Source organism: Serinus canaria, chromosome 1A (assembly GCF_022539315.1).
Source record: "Serinus canaria isolate serCan28SL12 chromosome 1A, serCan2020, whole genome shotgun sequence".
NCBI lineage: Eukaryota > Metazoa > Chordata > Aves > Passeriformes > Fringillidae > Serinus > Serinus canaria.
In genome coordinates, this window is record NC_066314.1 from 58979435 (window position 1) to 59002524 (window position 23090).

The 23090-nt window shown below is 40.2% G+C and overlaps 1 protein-coding gene across 2 annotated transcripts in view; it reads left to right on the forward strand.

Annotated features, from left to right (window-relative positions):
• DGKI (diacylglycerol kinase iota) overlaps nucleotides 1–23090 on the forward strand; it is a 103419-nt gene that overhangs the window by 60351 nt on the left and 19978 nt on the right. For both annotated transcript variants that reach the window (XM_050970079.1, XM_050970080.1), the window contains one exon: nucleotides 14405–14430. In XM_050970079.1, the coding sequence (XP_050826036.1) occupies nucleotides 14405–14430 (26 nt within the window). The remainder of the gene's footprint in view (nucleotides 1–14404; nucleotides 14431–23090) is intronic.

Here is a 23090-nt window from a genome sequence, read left to right on the forward strand (position 1 = left end):
CACTTTAAAGGAAAAAATAAGTGCTTTAGAAAGCATTATTATATTTTAGCAGCTGAAGTTGCTCATAGGTTCTTTGCAGAGATTAGTCCCTTCAGAAATTATTTTTCAATTAAAACTTGAGAAAATGATTTCAGCAAAATTCCTTAACAGGAATGTGGTAGAGAACAGAGCAGTCAATTCTTCCTGTACACAGAGCTCTCATGGCTCTTCTAAAAGTCATCAGCATCCAATGTTTTTCTTGAGTCAGAAATATTGCACAGCTCAAAATGCATTATCCTATAGCCTAGGGCAAATGACAGGGGACTTTGTGTGAGAGAAAGGGACATAGTTGACTCAGTGGGAGTGCTTTCTCAGTGGTCATTTTTTTCTCCTAAACAGGGTATGACCACAGCTGGTCATAATGTATCTTCAGGATGCTTAGAGTGTATCTGTCATCACTATATATACACACATAGATGTGTGTATATGCATATCTATCTATCTATATCTATCTATCTATATATATATATATATATACCCACATGTATATAAAACTTCTTTAAGATGAGGTAATTATTTCTGACAAGTGAGGAATGTAGCTAAAAATTCAAAGTTGAAGGATCCCTTATATTATTTCAATAAATGAAAGCAGAGAACAGAATACATGTTCTAAAACTAATTCTAATGTTAGGTGTTGCTTTTGATCACAAGCTTGTTTGGTTAAAGCATAGTGTGAATATAATGATTTTGAGGCAGGGGTCTCTCTGAGAGAAAAATTATGCTTTTGTTTTCAGTTAACTGAATTAATATTATTTTTGGGTAGCTGTTGGTTAATAGTATTTCATGTTTTGTTCCTTATTTGATGGCTCTTTGATAAGTGGTGGATTGGACAGGACATGAAACAGTGTCTTGATGCAGTAACCATGAGCTGGGGCAGATTGTAGTTTATTAGGAACATCAATTAGTGTGAACACTGTATTAAAAAAAAAAACCACATTTGGCAAGAAAATTTACTAGGACTAGAGGTGCTTGATCTTGAAAAAAGATAAATATTCTGGTCTGACTGCATTGATACAGAAAATTGGACCCTTCCTGTGTTACATGAGTGGTTTCATCCTATGATTAAATGGTGCAGTGAGATGCAGAAGACCTTACAGCCTGCTGTGTGTTTGTTGCTGGCCATATATTTCTCTTCTTAGTTGTTTGTCACCCTGTCATATGATGAGAGCTGGGAAATTCAAGAAAATAAAAACCCCAAAGAGAGACGAAAAGGTGACTATATCTTGGTAGAGGTTTAATCTACATCTTTTAATTGAAGTCATTAATTTTCCCACCATTCAGGGCAGTAACCAGCTCTCTTCTAGCATCTGTCCAGCTGTGATGGTAATGTGTTTCCCAAGCTGCTGGCTGCATTTTCTGGATCAAGTGCATGGCTTGTGAAGGGTGGGCAAAGGTTGGCCAGGATGCCATCTGGTCTTTTTAGGGAGAGGAAGAAAAAAATGCCTGTAGGTTCTGGAAGATGGCTGCAGCCCTTTCCACTAAACAGACATTAATTAGCTAGTAATACCATCCAGGCATTGCTTATGAAGCTATAATAACCTAGTTTCTCAGAGGGAAGAAGGAAAAGGCTAAATGCCAAGTGTTTCACTCAGCCACAAGAATCTGATCGTTGCCCAGGAAATCAGTGTGACAACACAGATGTTACAAGGTGGTTTAGGGTATTTTTTAAAGAGAAATCTTCATGTATTACAAGATGAGAAGAGCATCAGGGACACATATTTGCATGTTAAAGGAGAAAGAATGCTAATTTAGTGGAAGTTTAGAAAATACAAAGAGATGATTCAGAACATGCTAGGCAGGGACTGCCCGGTGACAATGAAAATTTCAAAGATTGGTAAGGACTTGAAAAATCCATGGGTTTGCCCAAAAAATATTATATTGGAAAACTCAGCATCAGCTCCTAAATAGGCAGAGTTGTCTACCCTGGTGTTTTTGATAGCAAAATCTGAATTAATTTTCAGGTTCAGATTTAGTTCAAACTGCCTTCATAAAATTACACTGCAAGAGTGAAGTGTGTATGTCTTATTTAGGTATTTGTCTACCTGTAAGAATTGCTTTCCATTTTGCAGATGAGGGTCCGTGAGTACTGATTGCTTTCAAACAAATCTTAGTGAAGGTGTAAATCACTATTACCTTTGTTGTACACTCCTGTGTAGTCCTTATAATGGAACTCAAATATAACAGAGAGCAGTGTCTTTTTTTTGCTTAGCTCTCCCTTTTCTTTCTCTTCTGTTGTCTTGGATACTTTAACAAATAGCATCTCTCTCACTACCTAAAAGTGGAGCTTGAGAGATTTGCCTAAAGCAACTCTGCCTCTTGCTAGGAAAGTGAGGTAAAAAAGGTGGGGTTGGCACTGGAAAGGAAGATGTAGACCCAAAGAAGATGGAAAGTGCTGTAAAGAGGACTTAGAATTATTCAGAAGAAGGTAAACATGGGTTAAATAGGAAAAAAAACTTCAAAGAAAGCAAGAAAAAATAAATTATAAGAATACAGCAAATGAATAAGAATTTGTTTGGAGGGAAAGAAAGTTCCATACGAGAGACTGAGTGTGAAAAATGTGATGCATTTTGGTGTGGGATGTGGTCCTGTATTTTTAAAGCTTTTGTTATTTGTCAGCATGTTGCAGTCACAATACTTAATATTTTTTACACATCCCAGATAGAAGCTACAATTTATCCACCATTAGGCAAACCTTTCTTCATTTCCTCCATAAATCTTCCCTTACCGCCACTGATGAAGAATTCCTTTACAAGGATGGCACCTGTTAATTTTTTAATCTAGTGTACAGGTGTGGTAAACAATGTCATGTATTTTAAGCTTCTGTTGTGGATATAATTTTTCTGTATACATGGAGTTTTTACCCATATTCCTTGTTTTGGGAGATTTTCAGTGGGGAAAAATGCAAGAATGTCTAAATAGTAGACACACCTTGACTCAGCTGTAGAAGAAAGGCAGAGTTGGGAGAGGAAAACAATGCTAAGAAGAGAGACAATGGAGAGGAATGTTCATACTGAAATACTTTTGCAAAGAGTGGCCTGCACGAGATATGCTCTTGGTTTATTCTGCGTGGGTAAAACATGACAACAGATGCTCCCAACTCAGGATTCAAGAGGCTTTGTACTACTTCAGCTGGAGTGGTACCATCTCAGGGACGGTTCTGGGCCTGGAAAGATCCTGGCATTTAGTTCTGATGTCTGAAGGTACAGGTACAAAAGCAGGACAAAGGAAAGTGGTACCTCACACAAGCCCTGCAAGGTCAGGGGATGAGCCACAGCTTTGTGGTGATGGCATTCACTGGACCTGAGGGACCTTTGCAAACAGTGAGACTCAGATGGTTCTGGAAGCTCTTCAAAACAAACTTTCAGCAGCTTCCGGTGTTAGCTTTAAGTGATTGCATACAGGCAAAACCTTATTTAATCATCTATTCCTCTGTTTTGATTAGTAGAATTTTTATGTCACTACTATCAAGTCTGGCCTTATCTATAGAGAAATGGGCTGTAGAAAATTCATGGGTTTTACTTACTAAAATTTTCTGCAACAGTCATTAGTAATTGGTACTTACATGTCATCTTGGCAACCCCAGCACAGTAATGCTGAGCTTTAAGACACAACTTTTGCTTCTGCTCTTGTTAACCATAATTGGGAAAAGAAGAAATTAGAAATTGGTTTGTATTTGCATGTCTATAACCTTATTTATATATGAATGAATGCAATGCAGAGAGTGTGTGTTTTCATCAACAATGAAGTCTCCAGCCCCTGCTGTTGAGGCAAAGGTGTTTTAGTAAGAGTGGGCACATGTGAGGTGGGTTTGTGCATCTGCCCCTTCGATAGATGGCTGAAACAGAGCACATCCTCTACTGGACCCTGTACAGTGCTCTTTTTCTCCTCAGTGCTTATTACCAATACATCTTATCACTCAGCAGTTAGCTCCCCAGAGTTGACTGGGTGGGATTTTGGCTTCCTCTTGTCTCACCAAGCTGCCCCCTCCTAATGACTTTTGTGGCATCTCAACACCTGATGCACAGCTGAGGAAATTCACCCTGCTGGCAAATTATTTTGACAGACACTGACGTGCAAAACACTCCCACACACGATGAGACTACAAATTGGCTTCTTTAGAGAGATCTTGCTTCTTGACTGGCATCCCACTTTCCAAAAGGGAAATGCTAGCAGTCCAGCTCTCTTCCTCTCCTTGAGGCAGCTTCAAGTAACAGAATGCACATGTACTTGACAAAGGAACCATCTTACCTGAATGTTAAAAAGTCAACTACAACCCAGCTTGAAAATGCCTTCTGAATATTTCCTGCAGATAAAGGGCCAAAGCCAGGTTTTCCATGTGGAATGTAAGTTTTTATTTTGGAGTGCATTTAAAGGATAACAAAATCGTGTTGGCAAAGTAGAGATAGCTAGGTACCTTGCTTTTCTTCAAGTGATTTACCATAACAGTTATTAATCTGCTTTCCACTCTCTGGCTGATATCCAAGACTGAAGCAGTAGAGTCCATTTTCCCTTTTTTTTAAACAACTGTGTTCTTTTCCCCCTTTGCTTGCATCCTTTCTTGCCTACTTTAGTCCTTGATTTGCTAAGCAGAATCTTCTCTGAGAAATAAAACAGCTTTACAGCAAAGAGGGCAGCAATATATCAAGAGAAAGACTTCTCATAATTTCGTTTTCTTTTTGTCTGGGTAAAAGAAAATGACATTTGATAATTTAATATTTTGGGTCCTACTGCTTTCCCTGCAAGCATTGGACATGTGGTAACTGTACTTGGCAGGAACAGGGTAGCAATAGTGGATCTGACAATGCCACTGCAGGATGTGAATGTCCCTCTCTCCAGCTTTATGGACTGGAAACAACAGACCTACAGTCCCAGTGACATTAAAGGTGCTGGAAAAGGGGATGGATGGGTTTACTGGGGTGATAAAGGATGATTGACAGAAAGATAGATATATTCTTCTGGGTAGACTTTAAGCACTGTTACAAATATAGGTCAAATAGTCTCCAGCATGGCAGACTTAAAGCCAATCAAGACTGGAAAAGTTGTGTACCTTGTAGTTTTAGACACGTATGTCTGTATTTATGTGTACTTCTTACTCATTTGAAAGAGATGAAGTAAGAAAAAAAAACCCAAAACAACAAAAAGCAAACCCCAATCCTCCCAGTCCTAGTTTTCTGGGCATTGCACAGGAATAGCAAGCCTGTGTCCATGTGCTCTGTGCCTGCCATAAGGAGCTACCATCTGCTTGGAGAGGAGACTGGTTCTTAATGTGTTCTCACTCAGTACCAAGCTGTCTTATCAAAGCCAAAACCAGTGAGCTTCAGAGCCTGGGTAAGAAACAGCCCTGTACATGTGTTACACACACATTGGGCTGCATACTCTGTTCAAGCTTTCACGCCTGGACATCTCATTAGGTGCATTCAGACTATTTCTGTTCCTGTTCATATCCCTAAGTTCTGGTTTAACAGGCTTTCAAAGAGAATAGAAATGTAGTTTGGTAAAATAGCTGCTGTAAAATATCACACAGAAGTACTACTTTACCTGAGTGAATTGTGCTAAATTTAAAAACGCCAAACCTTTCAGTAATTCCTCAGATATCTTCATGTTTGGATTTCTGCTGTGGCTGAAACCTAGGAAATGTCTAAAATACCATGTGACAAAAAGGTGAAGACAAAGAAGAGTTGTGTGAAAATAGATAATGTTTTGAGGTTTGCAATAGAGTATTTTAGACCTGCAGAAATTAGTGTTTGGTGAAGCTGGGGAAAATATTCTGACATGAGCCCTCACTTGATTCATGGCACAAAGTGAGGTTTTTCACTGGGGCTGCTTGGAAAGGTCATTGTTTCCCAGGCTGTGTGTCTTGGCATGGCTGCTCTGCAGGGAGCTGCCCTTTCCCTTCCATGTCTGCTGGGAGTGCCTGAGTCCCCTGGCTCTGGGCTTGTATGTCAGGGTGTAGGAGGTACAGTGCCTCTTTAGCATGCCTGCCAAAGGACTTGGGTGAGCAGAGAAACTTCTGAAAGCTTAAAAACATCCAGTTTGCCCCTGCTTGCCTGCTGCTCCTCTGCACTAGGAAAGAGCCAGTAAAATCCACAGCTTTGTCTTGGTAGCTGAGACAGTGTTTAGCAGTGCTGGCACTGAGGTGTGTGCAAGGGAGGGAAATACAAGGGGAGCAGGGCCATAACTGAGAGCCTTGCTGAGGTTCTGGCAGTGCTGATGCCCATGGGCAAGCAGGGACAGATGGACCTGGCTAAATTATGCCAAGAGCTGAAATCAGAGAGCCAGAGGTGGCTTGGAGCCAGAGTAACCCTGACTCCTAGGTTCCTGTTTCTGTACCAGACATCTAAAAGTGCAGCACAAAAGCCATATCTGAAACTCCCAATAGAAGTTTTTTCTCCATCAATTAGTCTATAGCAGGATTGTAAATGACTCAGCAGTTCTTCTCTGCCTAGGATCTCTGTGTTATGCATATTAACTAAGGGTGGTTTTTTAATTTTTAGATTATTTTTAAAAATATGGCAGGAAAGTGAGGGTTTCTTAGTGCTTAGCAGTTGTGAAAATCAGGTGACTTTTAACATAATTGCAAGAATCTGTTTCTGAGGGATTCATGTGTTTCAGGAACAAAATGCTGTTTCTGAAAAGTGTCTGGTTTGCATTGTTGTAACAAACACACCATTTAGGGTAGCTTCTGGATTGTTTAGAAACCCAAAGTGGCCTAAAATTATTTGGGTAGTATCTCAAGACACCAAGCAGCTGATGAGCTTCACCTCCATCTAGCCTGAGGGCCAAGTGAAGCTGGGTCTTATGAACCAGGTTATACCTGAGGTGCTCAGAATGGGGCTGTCATGGCATTGTGCTTAGCAAAATAATTTCTTTCTGTGGGTTAGATAAAGCTGAAATCCTAACAAAGTGACCTCTGTTTTAATCTTTTCCTGGAAGAAGCAAAAGTGCACTTATTTGTTGTTGAGGAAAAGCCAGACCTTTTGTTACCTAATAGATATGCTTTTATTTTCATGTAGAATGCTGAGGAAGTGCATAAATGTAGCCACTTTAGCTCCTGCTCCAGGTCTTCTTGACCTGTGTCAAACAGCATCCAATCCCTTGACATCCAGGTTGTTGTTTCACTAAAGCACTACATAATGTCCTTAGATCTCACTTTCTATAGGTCAGTGAGGATTTTGAAGATTTAATTCAAGTCTGGAAATGGAAGAAGAGCATTTCAAATAAGCTGGGATAGGACCCTCTTCAAAATAATTCTCTTGCATTCCACTGAGACATTTTAGTGCCATGTGATGATGAGAGAAAGGCCAAGTATTTATAAAAAGACAAAACAAAAACCCAAATCCAACGAACTCTGATTATCCTACAATGATCTTTCTGCTCGTTTGGAAATACCTTCTTTTTCAAGTAAACACCAAGCCAGCTTGTACCATGTCAGGCCATGTTTTGAGGTGGAACTATTTTATCTAAGATGAATTCTGAAGAGAATTTCTCTATCCCTTTTCTCCTTTAAAAAAATTTCTGATAAGCATGTTTGGGTTTATAACTGATTCTGCAATAAAATCTCCAATTCCCTTTTTAAGCAGCAATTCCTAGCCAGCTCCTCTGGGTGTCAGTACAGCTTCAGGTATAGCTGCATTGTGATCTTAGAAGTCTTCATTAAAACATTCCACAGTGGACAGAGGAAAGGTAAGAGATAAAAAGTTAAGCAGTAGTGCAAAAAGGCATGTGACAATAGAGGGGACCCTGACATGCCTGAGACCCAGCATGGAACACATCTGAGCTGCCCTGGTTTCCCTAAGAAGCACCAATTACTCTCCTGTATGTTGGACTGCTTGTGAACAGCCTGTGGCAGTGATTGCTGTGCAGGTGGAGAGGGAGACTGCTGAAGGAAGTGATGCCTTGTGAAGGGTGACCTAGAACAGAGACTAGATGGAGCTAAAAAATAAAGAAGGAGGCCTCAATAGATCCATCTTGGGCAGCACAAGAGCCCAGCCAGGATTACAGCAAATGTGAACCCAAAATGGTCACAAAAATGGACAACCAGTTGTGGGGACTAACGCTTTGATAAGTTCTGGTCCATTTGCATATTGGAGTTAATTGTCCAGTTATGGCTTTAGCTTATGAAGTCCCATCCTTCTTGTTTTTCTCTCTTCAATCTACATTATGTTCTTGGGCCTGAGATTTTGATTGGTTGTCCTTGGTCCCAAACTAGGAAAGGAATTGTTTTGTCTCTCTACTCTGTGAAGAGAGCTTACCAGCCCTTAATATGAAGCTCAGAACTACACACGAAAGCAGTACAGAATCTGAAAAATATAAAAGCTACAACATGAGGCATAGAGATGCTAGAAGGAATACTGATCTTGTCCTTTAGCAGAATTAAGAAAGGATAAGATCTCTAGTGTTTGTCTCTAGATGGTCATTGCAGTTTACAGGATATGTCCAAACAGATTTCTGCAAACTGATAAATAACTTGAATGGAATTTCTTAGATTCAGGGGGCTGTGCTGGTCAGCATTTTCCCGTGTGTGTGAGGCAGTATGCCCATTGTCTAAGAGAAATATTTGGGAGGAAAGGATGACAGGAAAAATAGGATAGTAAAACCAGAAAGCTTTGTAGAGAGACTTAAAGAATTGCAGAAAAACTTGGGTTGGGAAGAATTCTGAAGGTCATCTAATACAAATCTTCAAAATAAATCCAGCTAGATGAAGTTCAGAGCCTTTTCCAGATGAGTTTTGAATATCTGGAGATTCAACAATCTCTTTACACATCCTGTTATTCTCTTTGATCATCCACATGGTAGAGATTTTTTTTCCTTAACATCCCATCAGAATTTTCCATGTGCCAGCTTGTGACTGTTGCTTCTTTCTTCATCCAGACTCCGTCTTCTCTCTCCTTTCCTGTTAAGTAGTTGAAGGCAGCAGTTAGATTTTGCCCAAACCTTCTCTTCTTACTTCCATAGCTTCCATAGTTTCTCTTCTAATTGAACAAACCCAGCTTCCATAGCCTGTCCTCCTATGCCCACAGCATCTCTGCAGCCCTTTCTGGAACTCAGTCTGATTTGGTAGTGTCTGTCTTGTTCTCAAGTCTCACAAGCATGGAGTAGAGGGTCAAAAATCTCTTCCATCTACTTAATGGCTCAGTTCTAGGAAATACAACTCAGTGTGTCTTTGGCCCTTTCCATCACAGGGAACACTGCTGACAGATGTTCACCTCGTGCTCTGCTGATATCAGACATCCTTTCTGAAAAGCTTCTTCTCAGGTGTTAGATCCCAGCCTGTCTTGTTGCATGGGTTTACTCCTCCTGAAGTGCAGGACTTGGCATTTGCCTTTGCCGAACTTGCTGACTTGCTGTACTTCTCCAGCCTCTGATGGTCACTCTGAGCTGGGAATGTATAGGGTCAAAGTGAAAGTGTGGGGAAGCTCTCAGAAATTCTTAGGCTTTTATTTTTTCATGAAGTGCCATGACCAAACTGAGCATTATCTGGTCAGGGACCAGGAAAGCAAGCAGTTCTGCCTTTCTACCAGTAAAATGATGTACTGTTTGCAGCTGGGACTGCAGGGGACTCACAGTTACAGGGGTATTGATACAAATTTCTGAATGAGAGGGTTTCCTCACCTATATTTTAAAAATACTTGATGTGCTAAAAATTTTCTTCATTTTGCAATCAGAGGATATGTGAATAAATCCCAACAGGGACGCCACTTTTGATTCTGAAGAGTTGCATTTGCAAAATGACTAGGAATGGGTTTAATTTGACAGCTCTTGCTCTCCCCTCATCACAGGCAGCCGTTGTCAGACTGAATTAAAAAGTTTGCAGGAATACATTCCTTAAGCAGGAAAAAGGTGGAATGGTCATAAACCCCAGTAGAATTCCTGCATAGAGATTGTTATTTGGCCTTTAAACATTAAATGGCTGGTTTTAAATAGGTCTGGTGCAGGTGGTTTCTTCTACAGGTTTATTGATTAAAATAGCTTCTTTGCATCAGCTCCAACTTTGTTTCTCCAGAGGCTTTTGTCTTCATGAATAATGTACTCTTATGCTGAAATTTTGTTAGAATTCATCTCCTGGAGTCTGGCTGTGTATCTCTGGGTTCCTAAGTCTCAGTTGACTAGGCTCAAAATTGTGACATTCCCTGCATTTCCTTCTTTAGAAATGAATATTCCTTTTCCCACCTATCTAGTCTGAACAAACCTAGTGCTTGCACATTGGGCTGTGCACTTGGAAACAGCTCTGACTCTTTGGCTCTTTGAGAGAGGTTTGTAGGATACTGAAGGTTGCCTTGCCTATACTGAGGATTAGATTTTTGCAGCAATTCACCCTAACTCTACAAGAGTGAGTGGGGAAATTCCAGTAAGCTTTGGATCAGACAGTGAATTTGGAGGCCTGTTGTGGTTTCAGGTGGACAGGTCTCTTGCCTTCAATATTGCAAGTATTCCAATTTGCTGGATACATCTAATGTATGTATGATCAGGCTTTTTTGCACCATTTTTATGAATTTTTTAATGCATTTCTTAAGATGTGTACCTTGATTTCTGGAAGATGCTTGAGGATTTTGTGTTAAGCCCAAAGGGTATTGTTTTGCCTGCATAAGGGGTGGTGGAACAGACCTTGCACAGCTTCACCTTGCAGGCTGAGGCTTGCAAGTTCTGTTATCCCTCTGGGTTGAGTTTGCCACTCTGCAACAGGAGAAGACTGCTGCAGGACCTGTAAGAAAGGGAGGGCAATGAACAGCATGGAAAGCCAACAGAGGTGATAAGACCTTTCTTGACAATGTGTTTTTCCTCCTCCTCCCTTCTGATCCTCTTTCCTATCACAGAAATATGTCTTTACTCAAACTATCTGCTGCAACAACAGCTGTTTGTAAAACCAAAGCAGGAGAAAAGTCAGATTAAAGCCTCTGGTGAAAATATGTGAAATCAGGCTCCCCAGTTTCATTTATGCATGGGAAAATAAATATCACTGTTGGTAGAAGAGATAATTGAATCTCATGGCTCTGGAAATGTAGAGTCACAGATAATTTGGCCTGCCTTTATTCTCTTGGGGATATGGTGACCCTTTCTTTCTACAAGTTAATTTTACACCAAGATAAAACCAGAAGAAAAACCCAGTTGATGTGTATATATACACATATAAAGAAAAAAGTTATTCCATTCTGAACTGGTCAAGAACTATTGCGATGCCTGAACCTTTTCTTGAAGATTTTATTCTGTTTTGTTTAACCAAATAAAAATCTCTTCAAGATGTCATTTGGCAAAGTGTTTTGACCCAGGTGAGACCACAGATCTTAACAGTATATTAGTTTTCCTGAAGTATCTCTGACTTTTCTCTAATTTTTTTTAAGGCATGGAGGCTGTGAAGATGATAATTTGCTTCTTTAGGACAGTGAAATACATAGCCAGGATCATACTGGGGGGGGAGCTGACATGTACTGGTCAGATGCTTCCTGTGTGGGTGTTAGCAGATGAGAATCCTCCCTTCTTGGAACACCTGTCTGGTGACCAGTGCTGCCACAGTCTATCTCTCACACCTCTTACAGACCTGAGAGAAAGATGTGTGACCGGAAATATGAGCATCTACTGGATTATTTTGTCCTCTCAGGAAAGCCCCTGTGGCTGTGGAGTGAGTGGATGTGGTTTAGAGCAGGTCATTAGGCTGTCTCTCTTTCCTCCCTTAGAGCCTACCATAAGCATGGGCTGGAGGAGTCAGTGCACAAAATGCCCAATTCTCTTTAGTGTGGAGGTTTCTGCAGCCTCACTTCCTTCCATCACAGCTACAAAAAAGACTCCCCTTGGTGTAGTTAGGAGAGGACTTGAGCAGTTAGGAAAGCCTCCCTCCCCCATGCTCAGTTGTATGGCCTGGAATTGTAGGAGGATGCTGAAAGTCTTCTCTGCTCTTTGCCAAAATTCTTCATGTCAGTGGTGGAACAAAAGAAAGCCCAGTTTCTTGTGGTGGAGCCTTTGGTATCTCCAGTGATGGAAGCTCTCATTGAGGCTTTTCCTGTGGCTGGGATATTCAAAACCTTCCTTTGTGGCTTTGTTGCTACATGAGAAAAGTTGAGCTTATGCTTTTTTGTTTCCTGGTGTGTGAAAGCAGGAATTGACTCTCTGTCAATTAACAAGGGATGAAATGAGCCAACAAGCCCAGAGTTTATCAGAATGAGACAGAGAGCTGCATATGTACACATCAAGATACTGACATAAACCTGACGAAACTGGTATAAATAAGGTTATATAAGCCTTGTTTTCTCAGGATGCCAGGCTGCACAGTTACTTGATGGATCCTTTCAAATAAAAGCATTGCTAGTAGCATCAGTAGTAATGTTAAATTTCTTATAAACATTGTATTTGAGACATGCAACAAAGCAACAAAGCCAGTAATATTTTGAAAAATATATAATAATTTTAGGCACACAAAATATGAATAAACAAATTTTTCATTCTTCCCTTCAATCAATGCTTTAATTGAGAAGGCATTGATGTTGTAATAACATCTCTTCTGTTGTTGATGCTTTAAGGAACTAATGACATCTGTTTAACCAAGCATAAAGAAGAGCCAAATTATAGGATAATCTGTATTGCTATTTTATTGTTTCAAATAAAGAACTGAAAGGTGATGAAACTGGGCAATTAAGAAACAAAACAAAGGAATAAATTTTGCTGATGCAGTGGAATACTGCATTAGCAATGGGTGGAGGATCAAAATATGTGAGCCAAGGAACCTTGCATGACTCCTGCATGTAAAAATATCTTCAAGTATCTAAAAACTTTCACCTCTTGATATGACCCATTCTAATTTGTTTAACCTTGTAGAAAATGCAGTGGCTTTTGATCTTCAGAAGGGGTTCTGCTAAGAGTTAAAGACAAAAGTCTGTAACTAACTGGTCAAAGCAGGACAGTTCTAGTGGTGCCTGCTGAATCCTTTGGGTAACCTGCATTCCTGCTATATTTCACACACATGGCAGAAGGGTGTGGGCAGAGCTGGCCTGGCTGGTAGCAGAGTAGGATGCTCAGATACATGCTTAGGATGTTCAGCAGCAATCAGAGCCTTTAATGGGAGTAGAGAATTAATTAATTCTGATCCATACAGACACATTGGCTTCTTGTGCAGCCAGAATCCTAATTAGGCAATCAAATTTTTTTTGTTTCACAGTGACCATTGCTCCAGCTGTGCTGTCTTTCCTCTCTTTATTTGCAAATCTCTCTCTATTTCACAGCAAAAAAAATTTACATACTTTGGCAGGAAAGCTTCCTTCTTTTCTTTAAATTTTTCCTGTTTGCATCTACATATTTGCATATCTGCTTCTGATGTTCTATAATCCCTCAACCTTCATTTTCAAACCCTTGTTATGAAATGAGATCATGGCTTCTTCAGCTCCTTTATTCCTCAAACCAAGGGTTGCTTCACTTCTTCTCCCTCCAACCCTCAGCCCCTGCTGACTCAGTTAAATATACATGCGCTCTTTTCCCCTTTGTTCCTTCTTTTCCCTTCACCCCTCTGTGGCTGCTTTCCTTATGTTGGCTTTGATCTCTTTGCTGGCAACACTAACATTTTAAAATCTTTTCTAATTTGTTATTTTTGCTCATTGTTGTGAAATTAAATATCTTGGAAAGGAAACACGGGTTGCCCCACTCGCTGCAGGAACAAACTCATGGGGTAGGAAGGCTGTGTATGCAACTGAAATCTGTGCTGGGGAAGTGCTGAGGAATGGTCCAGTCCTCTGGACTCTGTGCTGTCAGTCTGGCCTGAGTAATGAAGGTACATCCCAGATTCAGCTCCATGGTTAGCCTCAGCTTTGCTAAGCCACGCTACTGCAGCAAAAGGAAAAATGGAGGGGCCGGTACTTCCACATCCTTTTGTCCTGAGTGGTGACCAAAACCATCAGGAGTGTGATCCTTAGTGATGGGAACTGTGATGCAAATCCCTGGAATTCACTGGGGTTCTTCTCTTTGTCAACATGGACACTGAGAGGTCATTTGTGTTTCATAACCCTTCCCTCTCTTGGGGTATTATCGGAGTCCTAATCCACTGGTTAGGGCAGCCCATGACTCTTGTGCTGCAGCTGCTATGTTGCTTTTTTTCTCTACTTACATCTGTCCAGACATTTTTTTTTTTTATCTGTTGTGTTACTTTTGTGAAGAGGGCATGAGTTGTTATTAATTATGACTACTGTTTTATGCTAACCACTACATTGATTTATGGCAAAAAATGGCCACTGTAATGACTGTGAGTTCCTACCAAGATGTAATTTTAATTTTAGATAAACTGTTCAGCTTTAATTTTTTTATCCCTTTCCCCATACTGAAACTGAACTTTATTTGTGACCTTCCTTTTTCCCAAGATTGACTGGATTTTGTTATTTTATTCCAGGTCGCCAGTTTCTTCAGAAGATCAAGGTAAGATCTGTTTTATAGATACTAACAGCATATTAAAAATGAGACCAAAGACTAGTGAGTAAGCTCTGTTTTAACACAGTTGAGGTGGAGAAAGATGGTTTTTTATAAAAATGAAACTTTGATGTTGATGAAACTTTGTTCACCCCTAGATATTAAGTGCTTGATCATTTGGTTAGTTTAATTGGCACTGACAGAAGTTGTTGAGTCATTTGTAAAATGAATCTTGCTTAATCAAATGGAAATATTGCTGGAGTTTAGAGTTTATTCATCCAACTGTATAGAGCTTCACCTGTGGAAAATGTGTGGTTTTAAGGATGATACATGTTTTTGTAAAGATAAGCACATTTTTTATGACTCTCATAGGACAGCATCTTTGTCACTGAGAGCAGAATGCAATATATTTTAAAGACTTAAACACACATGATCTTGGGTTACCAGTAAAGTCAGTTTAGTAGGGCAGTATGGAATTTAGGACAGCTAGGCTCTTCTACATGGAAAAATCCCACGGCTTGAATAGCAGGAGTTACAGCTTATGGCAATATGCTTGCTGTGAGGGAGACTTGAAGGATCTGATCTTTCCTTGTGGCCTAAAGAGGGAGTTTATGATGACCAGCTGCTTAATAATGTGGCAAACTTTAGTCTATCTACAGTATATCAATATATGGCTACATTGGTAATGAAATCCAGAGACATACTGTGAAAGGGTGGTAATTGCATTGGCAGAGTTGCATAAGGAATGAGGAACAAAAAAAAGGGAGACTGACTTAGAGGAGAAAGTTCATCCTGTGGCTCTGAACTGGGAGTACTCTTTTGGTCCAAAAAAGAAACATCTATTTTCTTCTGGCATCCAATTTGTATGCAGTCACACAATCAGAACATTTTCTGGCCAATACCAAAAGCATTACTCAAGAAAGGTTCAGATGGGAATAGTAAGGACTGTTGCAAATGGAGGTGTCAAGAGGTCTGAGCCTGGAAGTGTGTCACTGAACTATGTTCACTTGGAGTGTGGAGTGACTAGTTAAGTATCAACCTACATTGTCCTTGGCTCCAGCCAAGGTTTTCAGTCCACTATATTGGATGTCAAACATATTGTCATTTATAAACTCTCTTCCATCTCCTTGGCGCGAGTCCTTTCTCAGTAACAAAAGTTGTAAAGAAAGCCATGAAAATGAACAAATATGCAAGACTAAAGATGTGTTTGGCCCACCTAGCCCACTCCTAGTTTCTGGTACCAGCAGATCCTGTGACAAATCAAAATATGAGACTGGCAGAAGTATACAGGTTTAATTTCTTGGTCTGCCCTTTTAGATTTTGATGATTTATAGCTCATTGATTTTGTGAACCAGATGGAGTTTTCTTGTTTAATAGTTCATCTGCTTTTTACCATGACCACAGCTTCTAATATTCAGTACAGGACTGTGAGAAGTTAACAGTACACCTCATGTCTCCAACTCTCAGAAGAGATTTGAAATCATATAGTCTAATATACTATTTCAGGACCTGGATTCAAGCTGCATCTTAGTGCATAAACTTATTAGTGATGGGCTGCTCTTGCTTTTTCATTTCCCTTGCATTTACTCTGTTGCTTCATCTTTATCTATTAGTGGAGCAACAGACGGTGTATATGCATTTCCTTGTGGACCTTTAAAGGTTAGTATTTCATGCTGTCAGAATGCTTTTCTTCTTTCCACTATTTTTACACTATTTGAGTTTTTGACAAAACCTTCCTATTTGCCATCCACCATCTGCTGCCATGGTTTGGCTTTTCAGGTTTGATCAACATCTCTGAATAGCCTCTTCTTCCTTGCCTTTCTTCCCTTTCTCTCACAAGCAATCTCTTCTGAAATGAGTGAAAGGCCTTGACCAATTAATGATGTGACAGTGCCAGTTATTAGAAGTTTTTGACCATAGAATTTCTAAGCAGGTTTATCATCCCTATAAATATTTAGGAGCGTCTCTCAAGCACAAAAGATTTCCCATTCTCCAGTGACTTTTCAGATAGAAGGGTCCAATACTTGGATTTCTTCTATCCCACTATTCCAGCTACAGAACATGGTAAATGAGTACAGTACAAAAAGGAAAATGTGATAAACGTGCTGCAGCAAAAGCTCTTTAGTCTAGAAGGTTCTCAGTCCACTGAGTCTGCATGTGTGGAGGCATCTCAAATTAGCCTTAGATCTCAAATCTCTTATCTAAACAAAAAAGACGGTCCATAAGTTGAAAACTTATCTCTGAATTGCCTGTCTTTTCAAGTGTTTATGCAGATATCTCCTGGCATATCATTCTTGGAGTATGTACCTTGAAATCAGTTTTGAGACTTATATGTTCATTAATAATCAGTACTCAACTGTGTACCTCTTCAATACGTTAAATATTTACTCTTTTTTTTTGCAAGGAAATAATGCTTTGGGCTACATAGTGAGGGAAGATCCAACAGTAGAATAATGTACCTTCACTGGACCTACATTCTGCCCTGTATTACAGCTGCTCTTCCCTGTTATGGACCATTCTAGCGCTGATTTTCTGAAGATGTGATATGTTGATCATTACTGAGAAAAAACTCCTTCTCTGTTGTGTTGGATCTTTTTTTTTTTTAACCTCCCTCTTGGTTCTTGATCTTTGTTTGGTCTGCTTTAATATTCAGTTGTCACTTTGTCTTCTGCTCTTTCTCTGTGGGGTTTTTATTATCATCCTCTTATTGCTTTTTAAATGACTCTCTCCCATTGACCACAAGGTTGCATTCTGGATAGATTTTTGCATTGTGCTCCTCACCTTTCTTTCTGAATGTCCTGCTTCTGCTCCAGTGTGGACACACTGCTGCAAGCACAGTGGGAAAGCAGTAGCTGTAGCATCTGTAGTGTTCTAACAGACTTGTACCAGAATTAGCATCTAATGTGAGTGGCACTTCCATTAATCCCTGACAGGACAATGCATTATGCTGTCTTGACAAGAGGGTGAAGATAAAGCACCATCTGTCTGGGACTGGGCATCTATTGAACAGCTGTAACTGCACACAATGCTCCTTGTTGTGGACACGTGTTAGAGGCACCTTTATCAGTTACAAAACAGGGCCATTTTAATTGGCACAGAAAGGGAAAGAGCACTGCTAGAAAATCCCAAACTTCAAAAGAAAAAATACCCAAAGCCTCTTAAGGTTTGTGTCTTTTGTTCTTGGTACAGGTAGCAAGGAAGTAGATAACTAAAGAGTGAAATCCATCAGCTTTTTTTTTTCTTTTTTTAATAAACAAAAGGAGTAGACAAAACCCCTAACCCTCTGATGCTCTGATTGACAAAATGATGCAAGCCAAGTGAATCTTGAAGCATACCAGTTTACACAAGAGATTGATGACTCTGAAGAAGGACCTGTTCAGTCAGGTACACCCTGGTGCAGCTCCATGCCCTGCAGCTTTGGAAGTCAGTGGTTTTCTTTGGGTTTTGGGGTTAAATGAGACTCAACAATGGGCAAGTACCAGTCCCACAGAAGACCTGGTAGATGTCATGATGGAGGGCCAGGCAAGTCATATTTTAGTGAAGGGTATCACCTGCTACACTTTTGCTGTATAAAAAGTCCTGGTGATATGCCCAGGAGGTCTGACACTGTTGGAGGTTATTGCATCCATTGTTTCTGGAACAGGAATGGTAGAGTGATGGGAATGCAGATTTCTAAAACATCATCTAATACACAGTCATTGTCTGGTTATCCAGTGCACACTTGTTATCTGGTTATGGTTAGGTGAATGGTTGAGGTTTACCAAACCCTTCCTTCACCCAGCACCTTTCAGAGCTGCGCTGTATTTTATGTACACACTGGATCATGTCTTCCCCACTCCTTTTTACATCCACCCTGCAGAAATCTGCATTAAATATTCATATCTGTAGTTTCATCTGGCCAGAGTTAGGTTCTCTCTACTATTCTTTGTTTATCCTGTATGTTTGAGTTGATTCTTCATCATCACACGAGCAATTGAAAGAAATGACTTTAAAAACAGTACAATGAATTCTATTTCCATTTCAAGTATTCTGAAAAAGATCCCAGCAAATCTCTGAGTGTTGCTATTAAAGGTGTAGGGACATTGATGTGTTATTCATGTCATGGCAACTTGGAGCTGATGCTGCTCAATAATTTTGTGTCTGACTTCAAACAAAAGAACCTTGCCTTCGATGGAATTACTCAGTTTTAGGTAGCTATACTAATGCACCTCAAGTAGCAGGCAACCAGAGCTTAATCCTTATACACCTGAGTTGCATCCTGACTGGGAGACAAGAGGTTTCAAATATTTATATCACTGCCCTCCTACTTATTTCTCTATAAACCAATGAGCTTGGGCTTTCTGCCTAGTTTGCTTCCAGCATATATGTGGTTTTGCTGCATCAGCATAATTTCTGTGGTTTAGGGTTTGTGGTTTTGGGCATTTTGTGTGCAATAGAATTAAAATTCATGAGGACAACTGAGAAATTAAGATGAGGGAAACACATTCAGTGGAGCAATTTTGAAGAAACTTAGTTATTACAGAGTATAATATTATACCAGAGATTAAGATAAAGGATGGGTTTTCTGCTTGAAAAGACAAATAGGAATATTCAAAGGTCTTTCAGATTGTGCCAGATGCTGATTCCATGCCAGGAAGTCACTCCATGACTTGGAATCATCCAGCCTGGATATCCTAAACCTAGGAGGGATTTGTGTAGAGCCAGGAGTGCATCAGAAGTAAAGTGAGTTTATAATGGTGACTTCTAAATTAGTCTCTATTAGAAAAAAATTTTCTACAGGGATTGCTTGGCATATGTTCAAACTGGAAGTTTTAGGTGGGAGATGTAATTCTGTCTCTGGACATCCCTCTGAATAGAGAGAGCTGCTATCTGAGTTATAAGGAAGGGACTGATCAAGTGTGTGCGTGGAAGGCAGTGGTGGCTCCATCCCACGCAGGAAAATGCTTTGCTCTGCAGTATCTGCTCCTGCCTTGGAGGCAGAATGCACTGCCTTGGCAGAATGTCCAAGCTGGCATTTGCTCCAGCTCCATTAAAGAGAGGAAATCTAAACACAGGGAAGGAGGAAGATGGTTGCAGGTGTCCCAGAAAAGAGCACAAGAAGGAATAACACTTCCTGGAACCTCTGACAGATGGGATTTCCTGTTGCCCATGGTGGCCTGTGGGAATGCAAACTTCTCTCTCTTACCCTTCTTTCTGGAGCTACTCCCCACTCATCTTGAGAATCACAGTCTGGAAAGGGCTGTTCTCTAGAATTTTGAAGCAGTCTGCCATACTGATTAAAAGGATGAGCAGGATGCTGCAGATGAATCCAAACATCTCAGTGCTGGTTGAATTAAAAAATAAAGATAAAAAAAATGAATGCCTATTTTGTACACCAGAGGCCTTCAAAAGAGAGAGAGGACATGCTGTATTCTTCATGATGATGCTGCAGCTGTTTATGCAGCAACAAATTGAGATGTCTTGGAATGCTTTCTCTGTGCAAATTAAAGAGAGTATGGGAGGCTTTGGAGGGAGGCTCCGGACTGCAGGTATTTATTTTGATTAAATAGCCACTTTGGGAAGAAAGCCCTCCTGGACAGTGTTTTGAAAGTGTCTGTGGCTGAGCCAATGATGCCTTGGGGATCTGCTCGGGGCTGGTTCATTTGCTTCTCAGCTCAGCAGAGGATGGTATTGATGCAGACCCAGGGTCCCCCTGGCTAGAGAAAACATTTGTGAAAGCACAGGTCTAGGGCTGAGGGAGGTCCTTTCTGGATAAAACCTTTAAAAGGTGCCTACACCCACCCCTCTCATCATATCCAAGCACTTTGAGGGGTCAGCAGGCAGCTGAGAGGGAGATGTCTGGCAGATGTGGGCATCTGGATAATAGATGAAAACAGAAAAACATTTATTTCCCCATGTCCGCTGCCGTTATCCTTTTCCCCTCTGGAGGAAGTATGAGTGAGGAATATGTCATGTGAATTGTTGTTTTCAAGCAGAAGCTCTGGGTAACCTTGCAAACTACTTTGCTTCTGGCTTTTTTTTCTGATGGAGGTTGCTCGTGGTCAGATAAGAGTGTCAATCACTTCACCCACTGAAGAACTTGGATAGAAAAAATATTCTTGAACTGAATTTTGGATGATGTATTTCTCCTGTGAAGCCCTAGCTTTTTGAGGAAGGGTTACTTAGATATTGCAGGCAAAGGCACTGCAGCCACTGTGGCAAAAACCTGAAGGGAGTGTGCTAAGAGTGCCTGTGATAGGAATGGTCCACAATGCCAAAGGAGAGGAATAGTCTGGCCCACAGTGATTCTTTTTTACTGTTCTGTTTATTTTTAAATTAAAAATAACCCACTGCTTAATTATTTTGCCTAGAATTCTCTTTCTGCCAAGGTAGTGCCACTCTATTGATAAAATTAGTGCATTAGTCAGCCTAAGTCTTCCCTGCCTTGTGTTCTCACTTCATCACAGACATTTCCTTCCACTGCATCACTCCTCAGAATGACATAAATTGTTGTCTTGGTTTAAAAATAAAAATGGTGGAATGGAAAAGGAGGGCAAAAAAGTGTAGATGTGAGCCAGATGGTGCTTAGTTTATCTGGGGCTGTTCTTTGGGGCTATGAACTATTTACAAAGGAAGTACTTTTGTTTTTTACCATCCTTTGCTTTTGTAAATCTGAGTTAAATGGTCTTGCAGCAAAAGTTCAACATTAGGGTATGAATTCTTTCACTCCTAACTATCAACTGCACTCTCAGCTCTGCACTAGGGCCACATAAACAATTCAGGTTGGACTCTAATTGGCATCAAAGTAGCTTTAAACTGGTCTGAGTGAAAATGGGGCTTTAAAGGCTGCTTGAGTGTAATTTACATCTGCTTGAAAGCCTCTTTATCCTTCCAGAGTTGTATGAAGGGACTTCTGTGTAAGTGAGAATTTAGCCTTTCTTTCCCTCCAGCAAGCATGTATGGCTATTTTTGCCTTCCCCTCCCCTCCTTCTCTCTTACCATTGTTTTGGTGCAGTTGTTTGAATTTTTAAATTCTTAAAATGTTCACAATGCATATTTATAGCCACCTGAGTAATGATTGATTTTTTACATGTTACATCTTTCTCTTATTCACAAGTTAGACAAACAGGTGCAATAAAAACTGTGTCAGTTCTCTAAATCTGCATGGGATGCAGTGTTTTTGTAACTTAAGGGCAGCCCTCAAACATTTAGAAGGGTTTTCTACCTCTTTATCCAATCCTAGAAATAGATGTCATTGAGGCATGACTTATTCAGAGGGCCAGCAGACTTCAGAAGTGTCTCTCTCAAACCCCAAGAGGATGTGTGCTTATGCAGGTTTTCCTGTCCAGGTGAAACAGCTGAAGATGCTGTGTGAAGGTCTTCCTAATATCCTTCCTCCTGAACTGGTGTGTGTGCCTGGCTGCTGCTCAGCTGCTGTGCTGCTGAGCTCTTGGTTGCAGCAGGTTGCTGCACTGTCACTTTTCTTGGTCTCTTGGGAGTATTTTGAGCTCTCAGGCTCTTTATTTTGTTGTCTTTGATGGAAATAGTGCCTCACAGCAGAGCTCTTGTGACCTGCCTAGACTAGTGGCATTGCCTTCAAGTTCCATAAGAAGCCCAAGACTTTTCTGAATCTGGAAACCTGTGGAGAACCCTTGTTTAGTGCCTGTTTATTTAGGGCAGTGGTAGCAAACAGATATATTTTGGAAAAAAATTAAAATTCCACGAGTCTTTTCTTTATTCAGCACAAGGGATATTATGACTTAGGCAGGAAACCTCTTCACTGTATCTATTTTTTTGCTGTCATTTTCCATCATGCTTCTTCTTCAGTCTTTGGGCTCCCCCAACAAGTTCAGGAACCTTTTTCCATTTCCCTGTGAATGTAATATAATAAATATTTCAGTGAATACAGTGAATATATTCACTATGTTTAGTGAATTCAGGGAATACAGAATAAGTGGTGTATGGTGAGTATTTATCAGTGAATATGCCTAGGTGAATATAGAAGTGAATATAGTGAGTATCTTTTCAGTGAATATTGAAGAAGTGGTTTTACCATTTATTTCTGGATTTTTTTTTTTTTTGCCAGCATCTAGAGGACCCCTTAACCTGCAAGATTTAACTTCTGTTACATTTTTTCATGGTTTTCAGTTGTCACTTCCACTACTTGCAAGTGCATAAAACACATGAAGAAAAATTTAATTGCTCCTTTCACTCAGCTTATCTTCAAAGGAAATATGTAATCATCATCAGCTTTGGTGAGAGTTGAGATTGTCTGTAGATCAAAGACCTGTGAGCTCACAGTCATTCCAACAAAGCACTATTAGTTTTGTAATTTAATTTCTCAGTTATGTAGGCAGTGTAGCATGTGTATTTTATAGGTGGTTTGTGTTTCTTTCTGTAACTTTAAAAGCAGATAAAATGTTGGAAAGAGGTAAAGTTTTTGTAAAAGCTCAAGTGCAGAGATTTGCAGCTTCTCTTCATGGATCCCTAAAATTGTTCTATGGGACTGTCAGGCCCTTCAGAAATACCAAGTGAATTCACTGCTCTGTGTCTTAGGTGCCTGTTTCTCACAGTCCTCTCAGAAGGGAAGTAATCCACAAAGCAATTCTCTGTGGTGTTCCCCACCCTTCATCTGCAGGTCAAGGCTGAAGATCACGGCTAGAGTAGAAAAAAATCAGTTCTGTACATTT